This window comes from Sesamum indicum, linkage group LG1 (assembly GCF_000512975.1).
Source record: "Sesamum indicum cultivar Zhongzhi No. 13 linkage group LG1, S_indicum_v1.0, whole genome shotgun sequence".
Classification (NCBI taxonomy): domain Eukaryota; kingdom Viridiplantae; phylum Streptophyta; class Magnoliopsida; order Lamiales; family Pedaliaceae; genus Sesamum; species Sesamum indicum.
The window spans coordinates 14,217,346-14,240,795 of NC_026145.1; the positions used below are offsets into that span (position 1 = coordinate 14,217,346).

A 23,450-nucleotide genomic window follows, 5' to 3' on the forward strand; every position below is an offset into this window, starting at 1 on the left:
TTTAAGAAAAGATATTATAATGTTTGAATAAACTGCAATAATTCAGAAAAGTGATCAATCTTATAGCAGATGTAATATACACGTTGTCTATAATTGATTTGATTTGACCAAATATGATTCAGACGGACATAAAATAACGGACGGTCTAATTAAGTGAGTTTGACGTAAAATACCAACCGGTTGGCGTAATTATCGGTTGACTTGTCGGATGGTAAAAAGATTTCCAAAATTATCTTATATTTCTACAAACTATTTATTAAAAATATTCTCTCTTAGAAACAGTAATTTGAAACCACTAACTTTCACCATCACTGGAAAGAACCCCAATTGGTTACAAAATGCAGTTGAAAAAATGATGGAAGGCCCAAACATAGTAGTAACTGTAGTCTTTTAAAGCATAAAATGAAGAAATGTGCTACATTTCTCCCATCTGTACAGACGGAGAAGAGACTCTTCTGATTCTTCCCAGGCAGTTGTCCTTAGGCCTTGTATGCGGCAGGTACATCAATGGACTGCCAGGATTTTGTTGTTCGAGCCTGTGAGCAAAGAAACAAATCTTTGTCAAATGAGAGCATCTTGGGGACAACCGTCTTGTTCTTTTTCAGACAGGCATCGGTAGTTGAATGGCGATATCCGTTTGTCTGAATCCTAGGAAACTTGTCATTAATCAGAGGAAAAGGTTGATATAGGTGTTATAACTTACTCATAGTTCAAAAGAAAATGGTGAAGGAACACTGAGATTTCAAGCTTGGCGAGATCATTTCCAGGGCACAATCTGCTTCCCCCTCCAAAAGGCAGGAAGTTTCCTGCTTTCGGTGTAAATCCCTATAATTAACGTTTAGTATCGATGTCAACATACTATGCTACAAACGAGAATGCAAGAAAAAGAAAAAGGGATGATCTAGAACTCACATCCCATCTTGAAGGATCAAACTTCTTGGGGTCAGTATATGTTTCAGGGTCGAAATGAACACTTCTAAACCAGACCAGAACTTTCCATCCTTTAGGAATGGTGTAACCTATTGCAAACGAGATATTAACAACAGAAACCAACAGAAAAACAGACTATTCCGAAGTACAGGTAAGGTGAAACAAACTTCCAAGACTTAAGAACTGCAGCATACCACAAACGTTGACGTCTTTCTTTGCCTCTCTGAAGACCACCAGTGAGAATGTAACCACACGAAGTGTTTCATCAATTACCTGTGGAGTTATGTGAGTGTAAATTCATACAGTACAGCTGAATAAGACTGAGAATTGAGAAGACTGCACACCTTATTCAGATATTCCATTTTGCGTATTTCTTTGAGCGTCAAACCTTTTTGATCAGGTGGTCTGTTTCTCACGATTTCCTCTTGCTCTGCCTATAACATCGCAAGAGGCAATTGACATCAATAGTTAAGAACTAATAGACATTGTTGCCTTAAATCGTGCAATAGTGTAAGAAATGCTAATATGCATTTTCCTGTTACCTTGGCTCTTTTGAACACATCAGGATTCTTTTGTAGAAAAACAGTTGCCCACATGGCTGTGTGTCCCGACGATTCATGGCCGGCATTCAGGTACATAATCAAAATATCGATGATCTCTTCATCAGTCAGTTTTCTACCATGCTCGTCTTCAGCATCCACAAGGGCATCCATCATGTCTTTCTTCACAGTTGGGGGATTTATCCTCCTCCATTCCCTTCTCTTAGTTACTATGGCTTGGAGAACTGCCACGAGATTTTTTCGCGCCTGGAATGACAATAGAAAAGTGTTAGGACTTTAAATCATTAGCTCCAAATCCATCAATCCAAACACAATTTTTTATGGCATTTCATCTACATCACCTTAAGCGCGTTGTGATAAGCAAATCCAGGTATATTGACTGCCATGGCCCTGACTCCGTAATTCAGAGCAGTGTACTCCCGCTCCAAGGCCTCCTGGACTTGTTCGCTTTCCGTGCTCAAGAAAATATGCATAATTATCCTGAACGTAAGCTTTCGGAGCTCAGTTAAGAACTCTATTTGTCCCATTCCGGCCCATTTTTCCAGAGCCGTTACGACATTATCTTCAATATATTTCATGTACACGGTTAACGCTTCGTGTCCGTTCACAGGGGCTGCTGTTAATTTGCGCAGCCATTTGTGTTCCTCATCGAAGATGCCAACAAATGATTTCCTCCCAATAAGATTCACAGTGGCAGATGGCCAGCCAGGTTTGAAGCATTCATCGTCAGTTAAGACCTTACGGCATGCTTCTGCGGTGGTGACAATGATACTAGGATTGCCAAACATGTGTACCTTGTATAATCCAGTATGTCCAAATCTGCAACATTGAGAGAAATTGTCATTACTGTTTACCAATTCATATATCCATTTTAGAATCATTCCGGATTTTATATCGCATACAACTCACGTGCATAACAACATCCACCACTCACTTGTGTATTTAAGAAAAGATTTTATACACAAGAAAGCAAGAATTATACTCTCCCTTTGTCATTTACAATCCTATCAGAGTGAAACTTGAACAAACAAAAAAATTAACAGAGTAATTATTTTCCAAGTTAGAATGCTGCATGATAGAAAACAAAATATTTTCTCCTCTCTTACTACAAATAATCCACCAAAATCACCAAGACAACGTTAAACATGCCCTAACCATCACCACAAGACCACAGAATGTATACCTCTTTTCCTGCATTTTCCTCTCCCTCACCTCCCTCACCTCCCTCCCTCCCTCCCTCTCCTTCTCTCCCTCACAAACACACAGACAAAGAGAGAGATGGAGACCTGTTAACAAAGGTAGAGACGAAAGATTCAGGATTGGAGGACTTGAAAGCCCTGAGAAAGGAGGGCATGTTGCCAATGAAAGGCCAACCCAAATCACCTGGTGGCAGTTCATATCTCTTCTCTCCCAATTTCATCTCATAGTACCAACAGTTGACTCTCCTCAGCACCCATCTCACTATCCACAACCCAATCAAACACCCCACCAACACTTCCAAACCCATCTTTTTTTTATCAATTTCTTCTACAGAAAATCTTGCAAGAAATGGGTTCACCCCACAAACCTCAAAAAACAAAGGAAAAGAGAGAAAGAAAAAACTCAATTCATGAGTCCCTTTCCAAGTTCTATGATACCATGAACTATATATAGGGGCAGAGAGAGAGAGTGTGCGAAAATGAGAGGAAAGAATCCAAATTGTGGATTTGATTGTATTAATTATTACAGATAAAATGAGATACTGTAGTCTGTAAATGAGAAATGTGAGATAGGAATGAAATTAAATTTGTGCCGGCCTAAATGTTCTGACTCAAGCTTTGTCTGGTTGGCTGGAGCGTATGGATATGAACATATTAAAGACTGAAAATTACATAATATTATTACTAATTATATAGATTCCCCGACAAAAGAAATTCCTATTTTTGCTATTGTAATATAATTTTTTATTTTAATGGCGATAGTTATTATATAAAAACGATAATTAGTAATAATTAAGGATCAGTCAACACAAAATAATATTAATGACAAAATATTAAATAATTTTAAAGTTGTCATTATAAAAAGTGACAAAATCTTATCACAAGATAATTATTAATAATATGAATTATTCATTAGATTATCACTATTAACAATTAATGACACGTATGTAACCACATTTTAATGACAACAAGAATATAATAACAATTATATTTATCACTATACGTATGTCACTAATTATTTGATGGGACACTTTTATGCATATTATTGTCATTGATTATTCTTTGGGACAATATTTACTTAAAATATATATTAGTGACGATTTTAATGTCGTCTTTAATTTTCTTTGTCATTATTTTTTTTCTTGTAGTGGATAATTTTGAAACTAATATTTTTTTTTTATCTTTCATTGCAGTGACTTTCAATCTTCCATTTTAAAATAATATTTTTACGAGTTTTAGATAAATAAAAAATGTATATATATTAAATAAGAAATTATGATATATGTATATTAAATAAATGAAATATAATATTAATTTATAATAAAAAAACATTCATACTGTGGGAAGAAAACAAAAATGTTTATTATCAACTGGTCCCAAAGGGATGTTTGATTGTGATGTGTTGTTGCCTAAAAACATGCTATATTAAGCATACGAGTAGCCCACGTATACACGACATGGACTCATACACATGTTTAACTAAAGAAATTGGATTATGTTGTAAATTGTAATAATTGAAGATGATTGATGTAGGCGTAGGTCCCACGCGAATTTAATTTGTCAACAAAAAGTTTGAATTATTTATAAAATAGATGAGATTTTATAATTTATGAGTTATTTAAACTTATCGTTTGCAATTAATGTTATCAATATTGAAATTTTTTGGAACAAATTACCAATTAAAAGCTCCATTACTAATGGATAGGAATAACAATTAAATCCGAACCTGAAAAAACTCATCCCAAACCCACTCATAATGGGACAAGTTCGAATCCAAAAAATGAAGATTGAAACAGGTAGTAGGGCTTAAAAAATTAAAACCCGCTCAGGTCTGGGAAGGATCCCGAGTTCATAAGAACCCGCCCTGAAACTGATTTAATACATATATTTTTAAATAAAATTATGTAATCAAGCCAAAATTATAGTATTTGGTTTTGTGTTTTGTTTTGGTATTTTGGAGATAGAGAGAGAAAAAAAAGAGATAAATAAATGTATGTTGGAGATAGAGGAATGTTTGGATTTGTGTTTTGAGATAATATAAAATAGTTTAAAATAAGTGGTGGATGCTTGATGTTTGGATTTGGAAGACAAAAGTTACTGTTGATTGTCAAATTATATTTTATATATATATATTTATATATAGAAGTGTGTATATATAATATTTTATTTATGATTGAAATATATATGATTAGACATGTACTTAGAATATAAAAAAAAAAAGACAAAAACACAAACAATCAAAATACACCTAGACGAAGTGTAAAATATTGCAATCCAAACATTGGATTGGTTTTGGCCCATTCCTATCATCTCAGGAATAGGCCGAAACCAAATCCAAACATAGTTTTCTCCTCCTCCCCTCTCTCTCTCTCTCTCTCTCACACACACACACACCTCATTTTATGTTTCTCCATCAAAAAAAAAAAAATAGTAATATTTTTTGTGTTGAGTAATAAAACTAAGACAATCATGACATGAGCAATCACTTGAAAAAAAGGATGCATCGTATCCTGTTATCTTTTCAGAAATTCAGACATATCGAATCATGGTGGCCCTAACATGATCCTTTCTCATTCATACTTCTACTCTTAGCTACTTCCTAGATAAGGAAACTATTAGACTACGTAGGACTTTGTTTCCAAAATTATATAATATTTAACTTGCAATATCCACTGTCTAATTTATTGTCGATGATGTCTAAGTGTCATCAGTCATTAAATTACTCATAGTAACATCATCATCTCAATGCTAGTTTATTGTTATCTCGATCTTTGTATTATTATAATTAATTACGTAAAAGTAGTACTTCTCTAAATCGATAATTTTTTTTTATCACTTATCATTTATTTTTGTTTTTCACTTACACACTGGGTTAAAAGAAAGAATGAAAAAGCAAAGTAGAGTTGATAGTGTAGTGTACTTATAATAAAGACACTCTACAATGTTTAGATATGTGTCCTAAAGCAAGAACATGATTTAGCTTTGAGTTGATTCCATATCCATTGATGGATTTGGAACAAGTTTGGATTGTGATTGACATTGCTTTTTGTGACTGAAAAGGTTGTATCTGTTAAGCTTTTTCCACACACATGATATATCCTTTGTGGTTTCTCATTGATGTTTGTATTGAACACATATTTAGCAAGTCCATCAGGCCAGTACATGTCCTTTTCATTACATTTATGGATATGTTGGAGGTACACATCAACGGATGATCTTCAACTTTGTCTTTCAACCTCACAAGGGAATCTTGGAACTGTTTGCTGCTGAAATTCATAATCATCCAAATCATTCCTATGATTTGCTGAGATTTTGCTGTCTGTGTGTAGTAATTTCAGTTTGAGCTTAGATTTTGCTGTCGAATATCATCAAATGACAGGCCACGTCAATTTTGAATTTTTTATTACAAAATAATTTTATATTTTATTATTTGATTTTACTGTGTGAGAGAAAATGCTATATCCATCACATATTTAAAAATTAAGAAAAATCAAACTTGCTTGAAAAGGGGGCAACCCAGATAAATGTTAGTGTTAATGTTTTAATGGAGAAGGTAATTTTAGTTATAGCCGTTGTAAATTGCTAAGAATTTAAATTCAAAAACATCCTGATAAATTTTATAATATCATGTAAATAACCATATTTTCGAATCACACAAATAAACCAACACTGTAATTATTGAATAAAACTTATTAATTATCCTTTTCAATGGGGGTCAATCAACCATTTATCCCAATTATAAAAGTAAACGGGCCCTCCGGATATAAAATCTACTTTTTTAAATATACAAATATAACGTGTATATATTACATGAAATATGACATACAACATTGTTTTCTAATAGAAAGTTGAAACTATCCAAACTTTAGTTCGATATATCCAAAGTGCAAAATGTTTTGATAATACTTGTTTGTCTTTCCATATGGGTAAGTGAAGAGATAAAATCCCAATGAACTTAATAATCAACTCAGAGTTCTGCAAGCTAGATCTAATACATAAATGAATCATTAGAGATAATAAGCTTCTGATATGAAAGAATGGAGAATCTCAGATTCAAGTTCAACAAGTGCTAGCACCACATCTGTTGTTGCATTAGAAGACAATGCCACCACTTGTCTGCATACATGCTAAACGTACAGGCCTTATGCTTTAATGCCCTCTAAAAATCACAAAGAAACATCTCTCTAGTAGTATATGGGAAAACGAAGAAAAGCCAGATTCACCCTGAGTGATGATCCTGCGAATACTGAAATTTTCTATTATACAATGTATGCTTCAATACCTCAACACACATCATCAGGCACTCTTTTCAAGACAAGAAATTCCTCATACATCAAATTCCATAAGGCACAGAACTGAAAGATTCTCACTGAGATTAAGAGACCAGTGCATATAAGTCTGAAATCTACTAAAACTCAAGATTTCATCTTCTTATTAAATTGCACCAGTTTCTGATCTTATCAGTACAAGTACAAGAAAAGTGAAGGAGAAACCAATCCTCTAAACATAAGTAACTCTTTTTGGGCAATGATGATTGAAATTCTTATAAAGTTTATACAAGTATTCAAAAAGATAAGTTGCTCAAATGTATCAGCAGGATAAACAGAGAACAGAGTACACGCAAGACTTGCAAACAAAGCCTTTGATATCTATGGAAAGTTACATCATTTGTCACACAGATTATATTGTAGTCATCATATAGAACTTGCTGTCCAACCTAACTGTCCGGTTTCCCAGGCAAAACTGGTTGCACTTTGACATCTGGAGATGATGAATCGGATATAGAGATCAGCTTAGACCTATATTTCTCGTCTCCATCACTATCCAGAGGTTCAATAACTTTCTCACCATCTCTATTTTTGGGTGACGTTTCAGCAGTAAGATCCTTGTCTGGTACTCGGTTGGAGATTGCAATGAGTGACTCGCGAGTCGCATCCTCAGCAGTATCCTTGCCAGGTTCTTTCTTATCCATAAAACAATAATTCAGTCCTGAAAATATCAAAATTTTAAAATTAAAAGCATCATGATAAAACAGTAAAGAACTTGAAAATTGAATTCAAATCAACGTTGCAAAAATTATACATTGCACATTCTCCTTGATCTGGTTCAAATTCCAAGTCAGCTGTTGAATGCTATGTTTGTGGGGGTAGGAAGGTTTTCCAATTCTTAAAGTTTCTATAAAGGGTTCAAATATTGTCTCTGCTAGTACAAGAACTATTAATTCTTATTGTACCTTTGAAGTAACTCACAAAACACATTGTTGCAGCAGAAGTATCAAGATTCCTCCTCATAAAAAATCCACTTAAAGCCTAGAATATACTAATATGTATAGAGTCAATTTGCTCCAACAATACCTTGTCGTACTTATTGCATAACAGCATACCTTGAATATGGAGGCATATGTACAAATTTGCCTTGCACAAGTATTTCACTAATCAATAAAACTAAAATACATTTGCTCACTGATTTCACTTATATGGTAAATCTCTTCTGCATATAAAGTGCATCAAAACTTTCTGTCTCATCCAATTAGTACATTGTCTAAAATTTTCTAGGCAAACTGAAAAGTCAAAGTGGTACGCTAAATCCAATAAGCCCTGTACTTTTGGTCCAAGACCATTTAGAAAAAGAGATTCTGAAATAGAAAACAACACTAAGAATCTTGAACTCATTAAACACAGAAATTTAGGTCCAATGCAAGTTCAAATTCAAGCTTCCGTTTCATCCCAATAAACATTTATATCTTCCCAAACCCTTAACTGATATTACTAAAAAGGATCAAGAATATCCGATTCATATTACAGTAATTAAACAAATAAATTCCCTGAAACATTAATTACAAACTCCAAAGACAGCACCGACATAATCAAAAGACTAGAAAGCTGCAAGATAATAATTAAAACATAAAACTAATTCCAAATTTATACAAGAAAAACGAAAAAAACTCTTAAATCCAATGAACCACCACATACCCGAAAATACGTAGTCCTAGAAAAACGAAAACTACAATAAGAATCCTCTAATCTTCAAGACAACAAAGTCAGATTATCCCACATCAAGAATAAATGAACATATAGACCGAATACGAGAAAATTACAAAACAAAAACGCTTCTCTAGTTTTCAAGAAGCGCACCCAGAAATCCAATACACACGAACCCCCATCCTCATTTATCCTGTCTACAAAGCTAGAACAATAGCCAAGTCTATCCAAGTCAAACCCATAACCCAAAAATATATGGGTTGAAGGAACAAATAGAACAATCAAACAACCATCCAAAAAATCTCATAAAACACAAAATTTTGAGAATATCAGAAATGTTACCTTGTGATGAGCTAGAGAGAAAAACTGAGAAAAGAGGGGCCGGGGGATAAATTCAAGTGCAGATACAAATTTCTTGGAAGAAGAAGAAGATAGAAAGAAGGAAAAATAGTCGAAGGATAATCCATATATATAGCAAACACCGTAACAACTTTCTCAACTGAAAACGTCATAACTTTTACTCGGATTCTGGAATAATTTATTATTCCAAAATTGCACTAACCTTCCCCTAGTTATGAACATTTTCTATCCACCCCACAAATGTTTTGAAAGTTTTTCAAGTAACTCCTATCAGTTAATTTTTGTACGAATTGCCGTGTATTTGAGGGGTATAAATGTTCTTTTGGTTGGGAATATCTCTAAAACTGAAGCATAGTCAATACAAGACGGTTATAAGGCCAGTCAAATATGTTCCAAAACCAAGGCATTCACAACCTGCTATTTTTCTGCACTTTTTATTCCTATTTTACTTCTATTTTTGTACATATAATCATCTCACTCACGTCCCATTACACCAATTATTTTATTTTTATCACAACTTTATTCAAAATTTTCTATTTTATTTTTCTCAAATTCTTTAATAACTAAATATCATAATATTAACAGCTGTATGCTAGATTAGTTTTTCATATAATTTTTTAGAATTTTTATGAAAATTCTTCGACCCTTATGATTTAACTAGACTCCGATACGCATTAGTTAGGAATTTTATATTATGTCAAATCAATTTAGTAATTTTAAGGCATTGCTTTTTAATAAATAGTATAGATAAAAAAAAAAGGGTATAATAATCGGAAAAAATGACAAATATTATAATTAAATAATATTACTCACAAGCCATTCTAAAGAAAAACAAAATAGAAGTAGTAGGATGGGCCTATTGAATCTCGGCCCAAACCTGCTTAGGGCCTATGAAGCAGGCCTTTACAAAAATATGGTAAATAGTCCATTGGGCTGGATTAAGCTTGCAATCCAACTCAATTAACAAATGTAACCTCCTATTCTTCATTTTTATTTTTTTATTTTTCACTTTAACTCATTGTAGAAATTAAATTACAATTGCTTATTTAAATGATTTTGATAATTTCTTACATTGTTTTATATTGTAATTAAGGTAAAGATATGAATGTCGTCCACACAAAATTCAACATTTTTCTTACATGTTCCGTCGTTTTCTAAATTAGTGTTTTTATTTATATTTTTTCTTTCATTTAATATACGCATACTCTACGTGTACAAATTTATTAAAAAAATATATAAATAAAATTAGAAAAAGCAAATTTAATTGAAGTATTAAGAGCCTGTTTGGTTGTGTTTTGATTTTTATTTTCAGTTTCCAACAATTGAAATTGTATAGAAATATTTTATTTGTTTTTGTGCAAAACTTAAGAATATATTTGAATTAATTATTTTCAAATAAAGTATTTCTACACATTTTCAATTGTTAAAAATTCAAAATAAAAATGAAAACACAACTAAACAAGCAAAAATTTTATTGGAAATAGAACCAAAACGCCCTCTTAGTCACCTGCACACAGAATGAGAGTTATTTCACAGGCAGTGAGCACACAGGACTGAGACAGGTGGTGCTGATGGAACAGTTTTTTGACACAAAAGAGCCTTCTAATTTCTACTGCTCAGAGAGATTCTCTCTCTCTCTCTCTCTCTCTCTCTCTCTCTCTTCACGTGCCAATCATCGACCTATCATGTGACCGCCCCGTCCCACTCTCTGCCTGCCTTCACTGCTCTCTGTGTCTGAGTGCTGTAATGATCCCCTTCACACACGCTTAGTCGCTTCAACTCGCTTCTTCAAGATCAAATTTTTAGCCTTGTTTCTTGAAACCCAGCTATCAACGTTTTCTCACTGCGCGTCAAGACTATTTATTAACACATACACAGAGTGCCTGCTTTGTGTTTGTTAATGTGAGCACACTAAAGATGGGCTGTTTGCAGTCCAAAACTGCCAATGTCCAGTCCCCTGACCAGGAACCTTCACACCCTGACTCTAAACCAGATCTGGGTATTCTCCATTTTTCACTTCTTCTTTCTCAATCTCCCTCTCTTTCTCTCTCTGATAATTACTGCGTGTGTAAAAGTTTGTGTGGGCTTAAGGACGGAGGATATATAAGTGTGACTATTTATGTGTGCGAGTTAGTTGATTGAAGATGGTTGATGAGCACGTGATTTTTCAAGTAAATACTGAACCTTGTTTTTCAAGTACAAACTTTAGGCAATGACTTTTACCCGCCTATATTTTCGGGTTATTGGAAGTTGTTCGGGTAACTTCTTTCTGGCCCTCATCGTTTCACTTGGATAGACGCTTCTTCGATTACTTTACTGTATCTGGGTTCGCTTCTATTTTATCTTTTATTGAGTTTTTAGAATTATAAAGAATGGTGCTTTGGGGTGAGTCCGCTGCAAATATAATTTGTTTATGTATTTTGCACGGATATGTGAGAAATGTTGCACATGATTTCTGTTGTATAAATGTTTTTTGCTTTGTATGGTTTTATGAAGCAAATGGGGACCAAGTGGATCCAGAACAAGTGCCTCCATTCAAAGAGTTTGGACTTGCAGAACTGCGGGCTGCAACAAATGGTTTTAGCAGTGAGCTGATAGTTTCTGAATGTGGGGAGAAAGCTCCTAATGTTGTCTACAGAGGAAAGCTCCGAAGTAACCGCCTTGCTGCCATTAAACGCTTCTCAAAGCAGTCGTGGCCTGATCCTCAGCAGTTTGTGGTGAGTTTGCTGTTGTGATGATTCAAGCTCAGCTTTCTTTTTGTATGTTAGCTTATGGCTTAGTTGGTGAATTAATTAAGATGATCATCAAATCTTTTTTTAGAATGGACGTTTTCTATAGAACGGAATTATGTCACCTTATGTGTGTTAATTCTTGTTAGTGTTGATTAGTTTTATGCCTTGCCTGAATTGTGGATCGCGGTTGCATTTGTATTTTATGAACCAATAACTGTTAGAGATGATGTTATAGAATACTTGTTTTGTAAGGATTCATGGGGGTTCTATTGTAATCACTTTGAAATTTTCATCAATTACATGAGGTATGCAGGGTTGAGCGTTAGTAATATTGATAAGGTTTCTACTATAGCTATTTATGGAAAGAACTGTGTTTGATTTTGAAAATTTTGTAGCTTGTTCATAAGTTTCTTGATCTAATATATTTGCAGGCAGAAGCTGCTGGAGTTGGTAAGGTTAGACATAAGAGATTGGTGAACTTAATTGGATGTTGTGCCGAAGGAGATGAACGCCTATTAGTTGCTGAATACATGCCCAATGATACACTGTCAAAGCATCTCTTTCACTGTATGGTTATATTCATTTCTTGTCCAGTCATAGACTTCTAACCTCAAAGTGAAATATTTCTTATATTTTATTGGAATATCTCGTTCCCAGATTGTCTGTTCCCCATCTGACATCTATACAAAGAAAAAAAAGTTAAACGAATAAACTGGCAATCAAAAGTCGTGCTGCAGTTTAGCAATGTCACATGTGAACTGCTTGCTTGGACATGGTGGCCATCTCTTTCAACTTTTTGGTGTAGATCTAAGGCATGAGGTGTTTTGGTTTCTTTTACTGTCTCTTACATTTTGTTTAACTTGTCCTTTTGCTTCAGGGGAAAAACAGCCTCTGCCATGGGAAATGCGTGTAAGAGTTGCATACCACATGGCACAAGCTCTTGACCACTGCAATGCTGAAAATCGGAAAATTTATCACGACTTAAATGCTTACAGAATTCTTTTTGATGAGGTACTTGAGCAAACATATGTGACATGAAAGAATTTAGTCTTTCTCAAAGCATTGCAAATGCTTCCTCTCCCTCCCTCCCTCCCTTTGGGCGGATTCTTGAAGGCCCTAATGAGAGTGGAGTGTAAGCAGCAGCCAATCAAGCCCTGAAAGTTTAATCTTTTTTGTTGCTCTTATGCTGCCACTTGATTAAGTGTTCCACAAAGTACCTTCTTTGTGCTGGAGTTATTATTTTCAGTAGGTGCCCTGATGTCAAACTTTTTCCCGAGGACAATTCGAAGCCTTTGTGATATTTCTTTTGAGTTGGATAAAGAATCTTCAGATGAGAGGTATATAAACGCGCACAAGAAGAAGTGAAAGGACTCTATATTACAAGTGGCATTTTCTTTTGTTATTTAAACATGAAGCAATTTACATTTCTCAAAGGCTTCAGTCTTCAAAATAACCTTGCTGCTATACCTAAAACAGAACCAGGGGCAATTAGTGATACACCCCTCTATGTCTCTTTACTTGGGAGTTGAGATGCACCAATTTTATGATAGACTATTCTAAATTTATCAGGAAGCCTCTCTATTTCTTTTATCCCTTTCTTCTGAGCAAGGTGTATCATGAAGTGAGACCTGCTTATTAAAGATAATTGTGGGTCACAACATTGTGGTAGTGATTGAACTAAGGTGTCCTGTTACAGGAAGGTGACCCAAGGTTATCTAGTTTTGGTTTGATGAAAAACAGTAGGGATGGGAAGAGCTACAGTACCAATCTAGCTTACACTCCCCCCGAGTTTCTGCGCACAGGTGCATTATGTCATCCGAGTAGATCTTGTGTGATTCTAATTGCATTTGACTTCTGCATGAGTTATCTTCTGGGTTTATTGAAAATAGACAACCAATCCCCACATAATGACACGGTTGTTTCCCTTTCTTCACTCTTTCAGGCAGGGTTATTCCAGAGAGTGTGATATACAGTTATGGAACTGTTCTTCTGGACCTTCTGAGTGGAAAGCACATTCCACCTAGCCATGTATAGTACCTCTTATAACTCAGCTTGCATGTTGTCTGTGTATTTAAATAGAAATCCTCAATCTATTTCAGTTTTATCTGTTGTGACATGGTCTGATTCTTAGTTATTTGCAAGGTTTAAGCTCGTCAAATGCCTTAAACGTTTAAGTTTGTCAGTGAATTAACCAAAACCTTTTAGGTTGGAAAAGTACACGATGTACATTGGCCTACAAGCTAATGATGTTATGAATTATTTATTCTTTGCTTTAAATGGTTCCAGAGGATTCATTTATCTGTTAGTCCAGGCCTTGGATCTGATAAGAGGAAAAAATGTTCTACTGCTGATGGACTCATCCTTGGAAGGACAATATGCTAAAGAAGATGCTACCACGTTGGTTGAACTTGCATCTAAGTGTCTCCAGTATGAGGCCAGAGATAGACCCGACTTGAAGTTTCTTGTCAATGCTGTGGCACCACTACAAAAGCAGCAGGAGGTAATATTTCTGTGTCCGGTTTTGGCCCTGCTACTTGTACTGGATTAATTCACTAACATCGTATTATCATTATAACAGCCGTCGTCATTGGTTTCATTCTAATAACTGTTTCTACACAGTAAAAAATGTTCTATTCAATAAGTAGTCCAAAACAAAGAGTTTACTTCCACTACATAATTGACGTTTCACTCGATCAAGTTGGTTTTTATCACGTGGAACTCACTGGCTGTTTCTTACGTTCTTGTCAGTCCAAAAGGATAAAATGTTTCGAGGAACAAACAAAGCAAAGTGAAATTGGTCTGTACTTGTCATTGTTTGATGTAGTGAAACAACTTTTATCAAAAAGATTCTTAGAAACATTTATCCGCTCTTGGTAATTTTGACCAGTTGGTGCTATTCTAGGTTGCGTCACACGTGCTGATGGGTCTAACAAAAACCCCCGCTGTTCTGCCCACCACCATGCTTTCTCCATTTGGAAAGGCATGTGCAAGAATGGATCTTACTGCCGTACATGATATCCTGCTCAAAACGGGCTATAAAGACGAAGAGGGTGCTGAGAACGAGGTGAGCTGATTTTCCCACTCTGAGAACTAGAATTGCAAGTCGTCTTATATTTGTTTAATATTTTAAGGATAACTTTTATAAACTGAAGCTGTCTGAGGCCTGAAGCTGGTCTTTATTGTGAAAGTGAATGTTAAACTTTGCCATACAAATGGATTTTCTGACGTGCTCACTTCATGTTTTTAATGGTGAAGCTGTCATTTCAAGAATGGACACAACAGGTCCAAGATATGCTAAATACAAAGAAATTTGGTGATATCGCATTCAGAGACAAGGATTTCAAGGGTGCTGTAGATTACTACTCCAAGGTACATGCTTTATCTCGTCCCATTACATGGAATTGGCTGGCAAATCGAAGTCCTTTATCATGGTTTGAGAGACTACTGCATTATCAATTGGGTTTTATCTTCTTATGTTACTGGGGTTTTGTCTCACCTCTTTCTACTTCTGGGAAGAAAATGTTAAACAAAAAGAGAGTTGTCAAAATCCTTTGAAAAGAAAGGAAAAATGTAGTACTTGAGAAGTCAAAACGGTTTGGTATGTTGGGTTAGTGATTACCAGTGTGCAGGTTGTCTATGCATAAGTTCAGACATATTATAAGAGAACCCTGATTGTGTTGGAAAGTCACGACTGCAACCCCTGGTGCTATCTGTTTTGTTTTACAACCGATCCAATGGTGAGGAGGAGTGATCTGTAATGTGAAACATCACAGAAGCTGATGTCTTGTCTATGTATCAATTGCCTAATTCAAATGATCACATAATTATGTTAGTGAAAAGTTTCCAATTCTTTTGAGGTTGATTCCCTCTTCTTCTTCATTAACAACCGAAAACTTCTCCTTTTCCACGTATTCGTCTAAACCAATCCTAACATGCAGCTGGTGTCAATGATGTCCGTTCCATCTGGCACGGTTTTTGTGAGGCGGGCTCTCTCGTACCTGATGATTGGCCAACCGGAACTGGCCTTAAGAGACGCAATGCAGGCTCAGGTCTGCTTGCCCGAATGGCCCACAGCCTTCTACCTGCAGGCTCTTGCCCTTTCCAAGCTTGGAATGGAGACCGATGCTCGAGACATGCTGAACGATGGCACCTCCTTTGAAGCCAAGAAGCAAAACAGTTGGCGCAACTAATTTATTGTATTCCAAAAAGCTTAGGAATCCAGTTCTTGTCCACTGCCTGAAATTAGATTTTATTGTAATGTTGAAGATTGGATGATGAAAAACTCTTATCATACGGATCAGAGAAGTGTATAAATCGCTTTTTAGGCTAATGTATTTAGCAATGTGCATCAAGATATGGGGTTTTGGACTCATTAAAGCTGCTGAGTAGATTAGTAATAAGCGGGCAACAGCTTGTGCATCTGATGGTACCGTAGGCATTTTTTAAGAGTTTCAATTTCAAGTGGGCAGGCAGACAGTTTGGTAGACACCAACTTTGTCATACCTTTTGTTCTAAAGTGGTGGAGGAAACATTTTAACGTAACATTTGTTTCGCAGAAAATATATATTTATTCATCGTTCCGGATCGACTCAAAAACGAGTGCTAATACAATTGAACGTCTTCCTTCACTGATGATTCAGACATATTTTAGTTTTTAATGAAAATATACGGCATGTGACAACCATCCATTTGTGCACAAAATATTGAGTATAGCATGAATTTTTAATTTAGTCTAAGTTCGTGTAAAAGTTCAAAATCGGTGTATAAATTCCTTAATTGCTTTATTTCTCTATGAAATATATTTTAGGTTACATTTGGATTGAGGGATCCGAATTATGAATTTTCAATTATTAATAATAAATTATTTGAATGTATTTGGATAATTCAAATTTAAAGGATTCAAATTGAATAATTTTAATTTTGAATTGCGATTTATTGAATACTGGCGTATTTTAAATTCTTCAAATCTCGTTTTGAGCTATTTAAATCTTTTTTTCTTTCTTCGTAAATGAATCGCTCAACTCTAAATTATTTCATCCAAACAGAGTTGCATTAATTTTAACGTGTGAGAATTTATCTCAATTTGTATGTCAAGGCTGAGTCATTTCCTACACCCGAAAATCCTCTACTCCAATCCCTAATCTCTTGGCAGCCACCGCCAAGGGAGTGAAGACAAAGAGTAAAAGGCGCTTTTCCAAGATGTACAACTTGAATACTGCGAACAACGTTTCTGGGTCACGAGAATCATCATCACTTGCTATATTTGACGCCCTCCCCGACAAAACTTTGCTACTTCATACACTAATGATTCTTACATTCCGGACTAAAGATTGTGTCATATATCAACACTATGAAATTATTTTATAAATTGTGAAATTCATGCAAATATCAAGAAGCAAAAAATAAAATATTGGTTTTAAGAATATTCCGACACTCATGATGGCTCAGATTTTATTTTTAAAAACCCATAAATTACAACACACGGTCTGAACGCTCATTAATTATTTATGCAAAAGCATATATCAAAAATTACTATACGTAAAATTAACACAAAAAATTTGCATAATTCAAAATACTCTCATGTTAATCATAATTATTTGATTTTTTCTTTAGTACTCGAACACGATTTTGTAAGCATCTTTAGATTATTATAAAAATATACAAATAAAAAAATTATAAATAATATAATATTGAACCAACCTCCCTAGTCAGGTCGCCCAAAGTTGCTAAGTAGTCATATCATAGACTTAAATTATCAAATTACTATATATATAATAAAATTTACAAGTGTTTAAGCTTATGAAGACAAACATGCAAGTTGAGGGGGTGGATGCCAGATTGATAAGCACCAGTGATTGCTTATGTATTAAAAATAAAGATAGTCGCGTTTGCTTATCTTTTAGTAGGAAGGTGGTGGTGTGATGGGTTTGATAAGACGTGCGCGAATTGAATACGAGCTTTCGCTTTTCAACTTCGCTTTCACTGGAGAGAAAAAGGAAGTCAAGTTGGACTTCAGCTCTAACCTACTACTCCTCAATTTTGGACAGCTGATTGCAACCTGCCTGCCTTTTTGAACACTTTTGTTTTTATGTTTGTGTGTTAGAACGTGATACACAAACTTTCTTTGCATCTCTCACGTTAATCTTATTTCCTTCTTCCACTACCAGATATTTGTTTCTTGGGCTTTTTAGAATACTTACATTAGTTGTCTTAATTAGATACTACATTTTTATACTACATAGATTACTACTTTAAATTTCGTTTTTATTCATTACGCGGATTTTGATGAGATGCGCCTTAAATTTTGAATGAAGATATGTTTGGATTAAAATGTTTTGTGATATTTTTATATGAAAAGAGGCGATATTGTTATATGAAAAGACGTGAGAGATTTATTTATTTATTTATTTTTGTGAAACTTACGATCAAATTCACAAAAAAAAAATGTTCAAATATATTTGACTTCACAATTTAAAATATAGAATAATGACCTTTTAAAAACAAGAAGAACAACTTATGTCGGCACCGAGTTGATTGCATTTAATTTTACCCTTATGTAAAAATATTAATAGACAAAGAAAATTTTTTAAATAACAAAAAAATAATTCGATGGCCCCGAAAAACATATCTGAAAAAAGTAAAACCCAATTTTTAAAGTGTTGCATTGTTACGAGTTTAGCAATTCAGGGGTGAAGTTGTAATTTTTTTTATTTAGATAGTTTTTTTTTACTAAATAAGAAGGTCCGTTGCATTTAATTCTTTATTAATTAACATTTGGTATTTCAATTTTTATTTAGGACGGATAGCCATATTATTTTAAATATGTCCTTTTTATAATTAGTAATAATATCATTTATGTCCAACTAATAATTAAAAAATGTAGCTGATAATTTCTGAATAACGAATAAATACTTTTAATGAATAAATTGAAAGATTGGCGGGATCAAAATTGCAGTTGGAAGAATTTTTTAATGAATTATTACCTTATTAGATTATTGTTAATTATGATTGATAATTTCTGAAATTATTTGGGATTGGACTACAAAAATGAAACTTATTTATAACGTAGTTTTGTACCATGAGCTAGAGACAATATATATTATTGTGACATTATTATTTGCTACATATTTTTCACATACACACGCACACAAAGGAGAGATCCAGACATGTACTGTATGCTAATTGAAATATATTGACATTCATTAATTAATTATTATTTATATTAATCTGACATCAGACAACATGGATGTAATTCCCAACAGAACTGCAATCCAACATTTTATAAACAAACCAGAGAAGAATAAATGCAGAATAAACAGTACACCTTAGAGAATTACTTAAGTATAAAATAGTTACAATTTTATTTTATTTTGCCTCAAAACAAATATTCTCATCATTTGTGAATTAATTCAATATTTATCTTACGTACTCATTTATTTTATATATAATAAGATTTTTTATGAAATGATGAATTTTTAGATGTAAGTGTGATTTAATTAATATACGATGATATTATAGTTCAGGTAAAGGCGGATATATTTTGTCACACGATCATCGAATTATTAAAAAATAAAAAAATTATGTGCTAGACTTTATAAAAGTAAATAGTTTTATAAATTATAAGCTTTCTATCTAAATAATTTAAGTATATGTAATTTTACAAAAAAGAAATAAATGAAAGCTAATTAAAGACTGCTACATATTTCTGTAAAATATATATATACATTTGAAACATAATTTTAATCTGAATTGTGGGTATGTACGTCCAATACATTAATCTTTTCATGTCGTATCATAAATTGAAATGTCATTTTAAAAATTCTACCTATATATATAGTCCCAATCAAGTTATCAAGATCTTTATTTAATACTAAAATTTATTTTGACAAATGAAAAATAATTGATTATGACAGTGAGACATGCAATATATCCAATCATAATAAATTATAAATTTATAAGTGTACCAAAATCAGTGTCCAAAGGAAGATTTACGTGCAACATTTTGGTTGCTAGCACAAAATTCACAATTAAATAGGCCTACCCCAAATAACATTTTATGGTGATGTCAGCAAGTTAGGCCACTGATAATTAAGTTTTGATGGATTCCATGTATGGTTAATTGTTTGAAATTAATTAAAAATAAATACATGTTAACTAATTAATCATCTCGTGCTACCTAGCTCAATACAATTTTTGATTCGTACGGAAATAAGTTGAAGGCTATATTAGGATTGATAAAATTTAACCGGAAATTACTGCAACGAGTTTTTTCTAAAGTTTAGTTTAATTATAAATACATTATCGTTATTTGAATTATCTCAGATTTTCATTAATTTTTTTGTAGCGAATTGACCAAAATGTCTTTGTGGGCGATAAATTATAATTTTACTTATTATGAAAATTTTTTTATAGATTGAGTGTATAATGTTTTTACAATTTTTTAATTTTTTTCCATCCATCTCGTTCAATTTTTTCATACTTTTGATATATAAAAAAAATATATAGTAGAAACAAAATTGACAATTCTAGACCTTCATCTAATAATTACATAATTTTATTAAATATCGAGAGTATTCATAATTATATCAATAATTAGGGGAACTCTTTGTAATTTACCTTAAATTTAAAGTCATGAAATTTAAAATTCCTAACACCAAACTCTCTAGATTCTGTTTGCGTAATTCTAAACTAAAAAGGATTTTGCATGCTTTATCTCTAAATTTGAACTACGATTTATTGAGAATTGATAAATTTTAATATAGATTTTTTTTTTCAAATACATCAATTCAAATATAGTCTAAAGGTTAATAATAAAAGAAGGAGAAAAAAAATACACCTCATAAGATATCAAATGTACGCGGAATAAAAGATTATAAATTTGAATATCGCTTCGTCCATTTATTTATTTTTTAAATAAAAAGAAAAAATAGAATCTCTATATATATGTTAATGTGACACAGATATATATATATATATATATATATGTGTGGATTCCATTTAGCCTAACCCTTTTTATTTTATGATTGATCATATGGTCATATTATCATTTTGGTAGTCTGACAAGAACTTGACAAATAGCGTCATATGTTTAGTAAAGTCACAAATAATTGGGCCACATTGATGAATAAGTTGTTAGTGCATTTTCCAATTTCAATTGACCATAAAAACGTGTTAAACAATGACTCCACATAGCTAACCTTTTATTAATTAATATTACTCATACTAATTAATTAATATATATATAATATAATTTTGTCGTATTAGCTATTGATTCATACATGATGTCAATGATATATATATATAACTCGATTTAGTCTTATTTTCTTTTGTTGCCTTATGATATGACCATATATGCATGTATGTATATATATTAATGTGACTATATATGACGGCTGGGGATGATAATGAGTCCGACTTTACCTTAAATTCATCTCTTCTGAATACGTTTTTTGAAATCGGGAAATTGATCTTGATTTTCTATTTTTAAATTTGAATTCAGATGGATATAAATTACAGATACGTACTATATATGCTCTCTGAATCAACACATAAAATTTAATCAAACATAGTTTATATATACTTCAACATATATATATATATATATATACATACTTGCAATTTTTAATGCAAAAACTAAAACAAGTGCAAATAAATTTATAAAAGAAAATTTACTTTTATTAAAAGTTTTTTTTTTCATATTTGAAATGTTGAAATGATATTACGTACTTTTGAAAAGTTATTTGATTAACATTTTTAAAGAGTAAATTATAATGATTAGTTTTCTTATAATAAGTACCTCCTAGTTCATTTTTTTGAAAAATTACTAGTGCCCTAAATAGCATATTTTGCTAGTCTTCACTATATTTTTATTTCTATTTTTATAGTGAAATAACCAAAATGCCCTTGCGGACTATAAAAGCCCGTGCGGACTATAAAATATCATTCCTTATTTTCTAAAATTTTGTATGGATGAGAAGGGCAAGAAGCTAGAAATTTCACGTGGTCAAATTTATATATATATATATATATATTTTAATTTTTCAAAAAAAATCAGCAATGCTAAAGTAGACATTTTCAGGCTTCCGTTCAAAAATTACATAATTTTATCAAACATTAAAGATATAGATATTTATCTCAAACAATAAGACTCAAATTTTAGTGTAGGTCGTTGTGATTTATCTAATTTATTTAAATTTATAAAGCGAGTTCAACATTCGTTTTATTGAATCAATAATCCATATATATTTAATTAAATTCCAAGTATATTCAAAAAATTTTGGTAGGTGGAAAATGAAATGTTAATTTGGGTTGGTAGTGGGAGCAGTGCATGGACATCCCTGGCTACACACGTGGGGTCTGCCTGCTTTAATGTTCATTCATTCCCCTCAACATTGAGAAGAAAAGACACGAAATCATGAGAAGGGGTGGGGGTGGGATATAGCGTAGGCCCAATGCTTCATGACCTGTAAACTACTTGTCTACAGATTCTTAATTGTTGCATTATTATGTATGTAATTAATTATTGTTTTATACATACAGAAAGGCTTTTTCCAGGCAGGTTTATTTAGGGTTTGCAATAACCCACATTTAATTTAATTATTGAAATTAATTAAACTTCCATAATTCATAACTACAACATTCATTATTCACGAATCACCAATCCAATCTTCCCAAACAATGGCTTCATATGTTATGATTGGCGGATTTATGTTTAATTACTCAATCTAGCTAATAATTAACGCTTTACTATAAATTTTTCAAATAATAATTGGGCGATATATATATATAATGTAATGAATATTTAATTTAAAGTTTGGTAATATATATATATATATTTCTAGTAATGTGCTTTTTCTCTTATTGAAAAAATAGTTAATGCTTCACGCCAAAAAAAATTAAAATTTAGCACATTAAATATGAAGCAAGTTGCGTATACTCTTTACATTGGTACATAGTCATCGTATTGCAATTAATTGCATACACGCATTTAAATTAATTATATGACAAGTATAATTATATTTATATTACAATCAATTACTTTATCCAAAGTGGAAACCAATTAAATCTCAAGTTGCTATCTACTTACACCGTAAACTATAATTCATCCTAGTACAATTTAATTAAATCTTAACTTATACCATAAATTGTAATTTATCCTAGTACAATTAAATTAAATTTTAATAAAAGAATTCCCAATCACCATGCATATATAATGATTTTTTTTATTTCTCTTTTCATGGTCAAAATTAAAAATTCATCACGAATATAAATTACGCTGGCTAAGAACGACTAACAGTTTGTTTCTACGAGTGGGGCCGAACTTCAGCCAAAGTTAAAACATATTGCAGATATTATGGTTATAACTGAAATTATATGGTCAAAACTTAAGTTATCGTATTAATTTTGTTCGACCACAGCAGATAGTATTGATTTATCATGATTATTAGGAGTGTGAAAATAATTATTAAATGTTTTGCAGTGATAAAAAGGAAAATAAAATAAACAAAAGGCAAGGGGGTACTGTGCATTTTTTAACATATATGTATATATAAAATCATAACATAACCTGATGAAAGTGGAGCCAATAAAATAAATAAACTTAAAAAAGTACTTAATTATAAAATAAAAATATAAAGATGAGAAAAATAATAAAAAAATTAAAAAGGGGAACCGGGAAAGAACATAAGG

The 23,450-nt window shown here is 32.6% G+C and overlaps 2 protein-coding genes and 1 long non-coding RNA gene across 5 annotated transcripts; 1 reads left to right on the forward strand and 2 right to left on the reverse strand.

The window, feature by feature from the left end:
* Positions 283-3,125, reverse strand: LOC105167146 (ent-kaurenoic acid oxidase 1). Its single transcript, XM_011086740.2, has 8 exons — positions 2,777-3,125; positions 1,832-2,309; positions 1,473-1,736; positions 1,275-1,364; positions 1,125-1,203; positions 913-1,019; positions 704-825; positions 283-536 (listed from the first exon to the last, which is right to left on the reverse strand). The coding sequence occupies exons 1-8, from the start codon at positions 2,995-2,997 to the stop codon at positions 416-418; spliced, it is 1,482 nt and encodes a 493-aa protein (XP_011085042.1). The 5' UTR covers positions 2,998-3,125; the 3' UTR covers positions 283-415.
* Positions 7,100-9,169, reverse strand: LOC110011592. The gene is made up of 2 exons (XR_002286604.1): positions 9,013-9,169; positions 7,100-7,678 (listed from the first exon to the last, which is right to left on the reverse strand). It is a non-coding gene; the product is annotated as an uncharacterized LOC110011592 (long non-coding RNA).
* LOC105167156 (probable serine/threonine-protein kinase At4g35230) lies at positions 10,610-16,092 on the forward strand. 3 transcript variants are annotated; one of them, XM_011086751.2, is made up of 10 exons: positions 10,610-11,029; positions 11,527-11,747; positions 12,194-12,329; positions 12,640-12,773; positions 13,459-13,564; positions 13,705-13,790; positions 14,074-14,262; positions 14,665-14,826; positions 15,018-15,131; positions 15,701-16,092. In XM_011086751.2, the coding sequence occupies exons 1-10, from the start codon at positions 10,948-10,950 to the stop codon at positions 15,950-15,952; spliced, it is 1,482 nt and encodes a 493-aa protein (XP_011085053.1). In that variant the 5' UTR covers positions 10,610-10,947; the 3' UTR covers positions 15,953-16,092. The 3 variants fall into 3 exon arrangements, with proteins under 3 accessions (XP_011085053.1, XP_020551513.1, XP_011085061.1); XM_020695854.1 differs by lacking the exon at positions 10,610-11,029 and adding an exon at positions 11,057-11,201; XM_011086759.2 differs by lacking the exon at positions 10,610-11,029 and adding an exon at positions 11,210-11,288.

Coding starts and splice junctions, on each gene's coding strand:
- LOC105167146 (XM_011086740.2), bottom strand. CDS start 2,997: ATGGGTTTGGAAGTGTTGGTGGGGTGTTTGATTGGGTTGTGGATAGTG. Junction 2,310..2,776: donor GTCTCTACCTTTGTTAACAG/GTCTCCATCTCT, acceptor TCAATGTTGCAG/ATTTGGACATACTGGATTAT. Junction 1,020..1,124: donor GAAAGACGTCAACGTTTGTG/GTATGCTGCAGT, acceptor CGTTTGCAATAG/GTTACACCATTCCTAAAGGA.
- LOC105167156 (XM_011086751.2), top strand. CDS start 10,948: ATGGGCTGTTTGCAGTCCAAAACTGCCAATGTCCAGTCCCCTGACCAG. Junction 12,774..13,458: donor ACAGAATTCTTTTTGATGAG/GTACTTGAGCAA, acceptor GTCCTGTTACAG/GAAGGTGACCCAAGGTTATC. Junction 13,791..14,073: donor AGCACATTCCACCTAGCCAT/GTATAGTACCTC, acceptor CTGTTAGTCCAG/GCCTTGGATCTGATAAGAGG.